The sequence below is a fragment of the Oncorhynchus tshawytscha genome, linkage group LG29 (genome assembly GCF_018296145.1).
Source record: "Oncorhynchus tshawytscha isolate Ot180627B linkage group LG29, Otsh_v2.0, whole genome shotgun sequence".
NCBI lineage: Eukaryota > Metazoa > Chordata > Actinopteri > Salmoniformes > Salmonidae > Oncorhynchus > Oncorhynchus tshawytscha.
Window position 1 is genome coordinate 14,114,196 of NC_056457.1, and position 6,049 is coordinate 14,120,244.

Genomic DNA, 6,049 nt, shown 5'->3' on the forward strand with positions numbered 1-6,049 from the left:
ACTGCCTGTTCACCCCGCTATCATCCAGAAGGCGAGGTCAGTACAGGTGCATCAAAGCAGGGACCGAGAGACTGAAAAACAGCTTCTATCTCAAGGCCATCAGACTGTTAAACAGCCACCACTAACATTGAGTGGCTGCTATCAACACACTGACTCAACTCCAGCCACTTTAATAATGGGAATTTATGGAAATTGATGTAAAATATATCACTAGCCACTTTAAACAATGCTACTTAATATAATGTTTACATACCCTACATTACTCATCTCATATGTATATGTATATGTATATACTGTACTCTATATCATCTACGGCATCTTTATGTAATACATGTATCACTAGCCACTTTAAACTATGCCACTTTGTTTACATACCTTACATTTCTCATCTCATATGTATATACTGCACTCGACACCATCTACTGCATCTTGCCTATGCCGTTATGTACCATCACTCATTCATATATTTTATGTACATATTCTTTATCCCTTTACACTTGTGTGTATAAGGTAGTAGTTTTGGAATTGTTAGGTTAGATTACTCGTTGGTTATTACAGCATTGTCGGAACTAGAAGCACAATCATTTCGCTACACTCGCATTAACATCTGCTAACCATGTGTATGTGACAAATAAATTTGATTTGATAAAAGACAAGGCCTAAGCAGTTAATAAGCTATTTAATACAGTAACAAGCAGAATTGCGTCTTTCATAGATATGGTAGCAGTTGAAGTGCTATGCATGTCCTTATACAGTATAGATTATACAATACAAAAAGATCTTGGGCCACTGGTACATTGCATTGGTGATGCATTGACACGTAGAGCAAGCCAATAGTCCCCAAACGCAACCATCCGGTCCTAATTCGCCAAATGAACACAACAGTGACCACATGGAGGGAACTACAGAACCAGTACAAAACCAAATAGAAGTTGATAACATGCTTTGCCAGCTAAAGAGTTTATATTCACACAGCGCTTGGACACAGACACACACGCGGGTATTGATCAAAGCACACAGGAGCAAAGCATCAACACTGAAGTGCAAATAGCAGGACATAATGCGCTCAGCCTCGGGAATGACTTTGAGTAACAGTCCATGTACCCAGACAATGCTGACTGTGCCAATGCTGCTTAACTCGTTTTTTCCCCCGTTTTTTTTTTAAAGATAGTAAGGTACTACAGCAGCCATCTTAAAATCAAGGTTCTGTCTGAGAACTGCAGTTTTGGGGAAGCATGCAGGCTGACAGGACAATGTTTTCAGGACCACAAATACCTATTGTAGATCAAATAATGCATAATGGATAATGAATTACATCTACTGTGTCTACACAGGGAGCATTTACAACCTTACTGTAAGCACTAGGTAAACATGATGAAACAGCAGTATATAGGGTTACCGTATGAAAACGTCACAGTTTGACATAGCATCACCCTATAGTGCATCTTATCCTTAAAGGACAAGACAGACCAACACGAATGTTGGCCGTGCACAGTAGATCACCTGCTGGGTGTCAACGAACGGAGTCGATTCAACATGTAGAACCGTAGGGAAATAAAAATAAAAGGAAGGCCAATGTTCTGTGGTCAGAGGCGTTAGGACTGCCACCAGTGTGTAGGTATGTCTTGTCCTTTCGTTGGAACTTTGGTTAGCAGTCCTTAGGTCCAAATTTGAATTGTGGGAAGGTTTTGTAATTGGAAACATTTTTATTTGAATGCCTGCTTTAGAATTCTTATAAACACTAATCCATATAACCGTGTTTACCTTTATACAGTATAAGGCCTGTTGTCGATGATTCAAGACATACTTTATACATATGCATGTTTTACTATACATATGCATGTTTTACTATACATATGCATGTTTTACTATACATATACATGTTTTACTATACATATGCATGTTTTACTATACATATGCATGTTTTACTATACATATGCATGTTTTACTATACATATGCATGTTTTACTATACATATGCATGTTTTACTTTACATATGCATGTACTCCAACAAGTGTTTTATGTTTACACATTTTACGTTTCTTTATCATGTAGATATTTCATAGTGTTTCTGGATGTCTTCATGAGTGACATTAGTGCTATGACATCTGGCATGATAATGAATAAAAAATAATTCAATTGTATAACTTACTGTTAAATAAATAAGCGAATGCATAATACATGATGATTTATAGTTTACTATTGATTTACAAATGGTTCAAAAATATCAATAATGATATTATACTTTCACATAAATGCACTGTAAGATGCTATGTTCAATACATCACAAAGCGTTTATCAAATACCTATATAGTATTTATATTTATTTAGTGCTTATGGATGGGTTATGAATGCCTTTTGTAGCTAGTTCCGCTAATCATGACCTAATAAAGCTTGAGTCCTCTCAAACATGGGAGACTTTCTGAGACTCTCGTGCATGTTTGATGCTATACAGCCATTTGATAACGCGTGCATTGCGCTCGACGGCAGATATTCCGTAGGGGACGCGCTCAGCCGAGTCCGCGTCGTCTGTCAGGTTGTCGTTGCTATGCAGCGATCGCTCGCAGTCGGAGCTGATCATGCTGGCGCTGCGGAAGTTGAGGGAGAGGAGGTCGGAGTTGGCCCGGGCAAAGCTCTCCACCACACCGAGGCCCTCCAGCTCCCCGGGGTCCAGCCCACAGTAGTTAAAGAAGCGCTCCACGTCAGCGCCTGCCCGGGCATAGCGCTCACTCAGGTCAGATTTGGACCGGTTCAGGGATGGTCTCCGGGGAACAGAGGCATGGGGTTTGGGTGGCGGGGGCGGGCCGGAGCCACCACTAATGCCGGGTTTCACACGGAGGGGCAAGCGCAAGTCTGAGGAGCTGAGTGAGAGGTGCAGCAGGCCCTCGACGGGCCGCTCCTGCAGGAGGCTGGCGCTCAGGTTGAGGTTGGCACCCTGCGTGGGGAACACCCGCAGCGACTCAGCAAAGGAGCGGCGGTGAAGCTCGCTGGACCGGGAGCGCTGTGGGGCCCAGCTCCTCGCCCCATTCCCCTGGCCCGCCATGCAACTCTCTGAACTGTTGAGAAGATTCCGCAGGATCTCTAAATTGAGGTTGGCACGCTTGGCTTGGCCCACATCAGATTTACCGTTGTTTTTGTTGGAGGCTTTGAGGGCAGGGCTGCTGCCAGCTCTCTTGGGACCATATGCAGGGCCACCAGGGGGTCCAGGAGGGCTGGGCAGGAGTAGAGCAGCCGTCACAGGCTCCTGCTTGGCGTTGATCACCTCTTGGCTCTTCACGTACTTGGCCTTGTCCGCCTCCAGCCTCTCCACGGCGCTCATACGATGGGGTTGGTGCTGCTCTGCGGCTTGCCTGCGGAAGTATTCAGGCCCCTTGTTGAGGATCCGCAATGGCACCGCGCCGGGTTGAGCCGGGCCGGCTGTGGCAGCAGGTAGGGTGACATCCTTGCCCACGCCTTCTGACTGAAGCATCTCCGTGGGCATGTCAGAGATTTTCTCCCCCGCCACAGTCGTGCTGGATTTGGTGGTACTACGCACCACTCACAGCACTGCCTCAGAATAACAGACATCCAGCCGGAGGAATGCCCTGCTGCTGCTGCTGTTGCTGCAACCTGCGTCTGGCCAGTATCGATAACACAGCCTCATTGCACCTCCCAGCAGGTAGCACTGGCCCTGTTTTGCCTCCCGTCTATATACAAATCTATATTTATCTATCTCTTTTGTGCTAAATCTATGACTCTCCCTGTATCTATCCCTCTCTCTCTCTACATCCTGAAATATCTCTCTCTATTTTTTTCTGGCTGTGCGCAGTCTCGGTCTGGGTCTCTGAGCAGACGTGGGTAATGGAGCCTGTGGCGTTTGTCTTCTTCTCCCAATCCAGTGGATTCTTCCAATGCAGAGATGGATGCAGCTTTCTCCCCCAGTCCTTTGTGCTGCTCAGCCTAGGCAGCGACCTGAAACCCAGCACAGCCTCCACAGCCAATCATGTCACATGAGAGTTGACATCACTGTTCTAGCAACAACAGGAAGAGAGGGCAAGGTAGGCTTGTGGTTGGCTGTTAAAGCAAAAACTACGATCCGATTGGTTGATCAAGCACCAAGGGGAGGGCTGGGTAAAGGAGTCTCTGTAATAAAATGTGTGAAGGTAGTACACGGTGGAGCACTACTGATTCTTCAGAGAGGTGAATAGGATTTTCCAGAGTGGAATAAAATGTTTCACATTGAAACATTAATTCCACTATAGTGATGATACTGTCCACATATACTGAAATTATTCCAATCCAAACCACAATATGAATTCAGGGAGAACCCTCATGGAAGAAAACACGTGAATTTAATATGATTTTATGGGGGTAGCAGGTAGCCTAGTGGTTAGAGTGGTGTGCCAGTGATTGAAAGGTTGCTGGATCAAATCCCAGACCTGATAGGGTAAAAATCTCTTGTTCTGCCCCTGAACAAGGCAGTTATCCCACTGTTTCCTGTCATTGTAAATAAGAATTTGTTCAGAACTGACTTGCATAGTTAAATAAAGATGACTTTTTTAAATCAACTAATGTGATAACGTGAAATATGATGTAATAGGATCTCATGTGAAATAAATGTGGCAACATGGGGATGTAAAATTTCAACATGTGAGCATGTGACAACATTTGAGTACATGTGAAAATCCAGGTGTCAAATGTCATTCAGAATATTTGACTCTAAAATGGATAATTTACATTATTTCAATTTTAACAGTCCCCCGCTTTGATAGGTGGGTGCAATGTACTGGTGGGGTCATTAGCATATTTGGGGACGTGGTCAAATATATTTGTGTCTACCGACAGTGGCAGTGTTGTAGCATTTTAACTGTCTGATAGTTAATGTTGTTGGAAGTTGAGTGTCTCTTTTGACATGGTCTATTTTACAAATTCTGTTAGAGCATGTGGCACTGATGAGCGCCACTGTAAAAAAGGTATTGACTGTTGTCCAGTAGTTTCACTACTGGAATTTGACTTTTCCTATCTGGAAACCATATGTCAGTAAATTATTGTAAAATTCACAGTAACATACAAGTAACCTATTGTGCCTTCTCTGACTCTTCTGTTGACAACAAGCAACCTTACTTGCTAATTGGCAGCCTATCAGAATATTGCAGGCATGGCTTTTAACTAGCTCTTTTTAGTCTCCCAAGAGTGGGAATGGCTTCCCAGTTAATATGGTCTGTTGTGTTCTGTTTATAATTCTGTGCTTGTGGGCTGTCAGTTCTCCAGCCTGACATGACTGCATGTGATACCAAATAACTGTATAATATTTAATTAATACAGTACCTAGTCACCATGTCATTGTACTACGCCCTTCCCTACTGCAACAAACAACTAATCATTAACTTCACGTCAGCTTTCTGTAAACCAGTAGACATTAAACTGCACACTACTCTCTTAACAATACAGCTCCTGAGTGTCATAGGTTCTTATAAAGATTTCAGAATTAACTGTGTCAGAAGGGGTGTTTAACAACTTTTATTAACATGATGATTAACCACTTAAACACATACAACATTTCCAATGATGGTTGCCACAAAAACAACATATTTTACACTACGCCCCCAAATATGCTAATGAGTCCGAGCCAGCACATTGTTCCCACCTACATTTCAGTGCTGTAATAATTGTACCTTATACTGAATATGTTGTGTAGAAAAATATAAACCCAACATGTAAAGTGTTGGTCCCATGTTTCATGAGCTGAAAAAAAATCCCATATTTTTGTCTGTAATAAAGCCATTTTGTGGGGAAAAACTCATTCTGAGAAGCTGGTCCTGACTCCCCAGTGGGTGGGCCTGGCTGCCAAGTGGGTGGGCCTATTGGTTGCTCCCATGCCCAGTTATGTGAAATCCATAGATTATGGACTAATTCTTTTTTTTTTTTTCAATGGACTGATTTCCTTATATGAACTGTAACTCGGTAAAATCTTAGAAATTGTCCCATGTTGCATTTCTATTTTTGTTAAGTATAGATTAGCTGCACATGTACTCTAAAAGGCACCGACCAGTACTGTGTGAATTCCTAT

The 6,049-nt window shown here is 42.9% G+C and overlaps 1 protein-coding gene across 1 annotated transcript; it reads right to left on the reverse strand.

Moving 5' to 3' along the window:
* Positions 1–662: 662 nt before the first annotated feature.
* LOC112227551 (protein FAM110B-like) lies at positions 663–3,971 on the reverse strand. The gene has a single exon (XM_024392355.2). It carries the CDS (start codon positions 3,479–3,481, stop codon positions 2,405–2,407), a length of 1,077 nt encoding a protein of 358 aa, XP_024248123.1. The 5' UTR covers positions 3,482–3,971; the 3' UTR covers positions 663–2,404.
* Between the last annotated feature and the right edge of the window lie 2,078 nt (positions 3,972–6,049).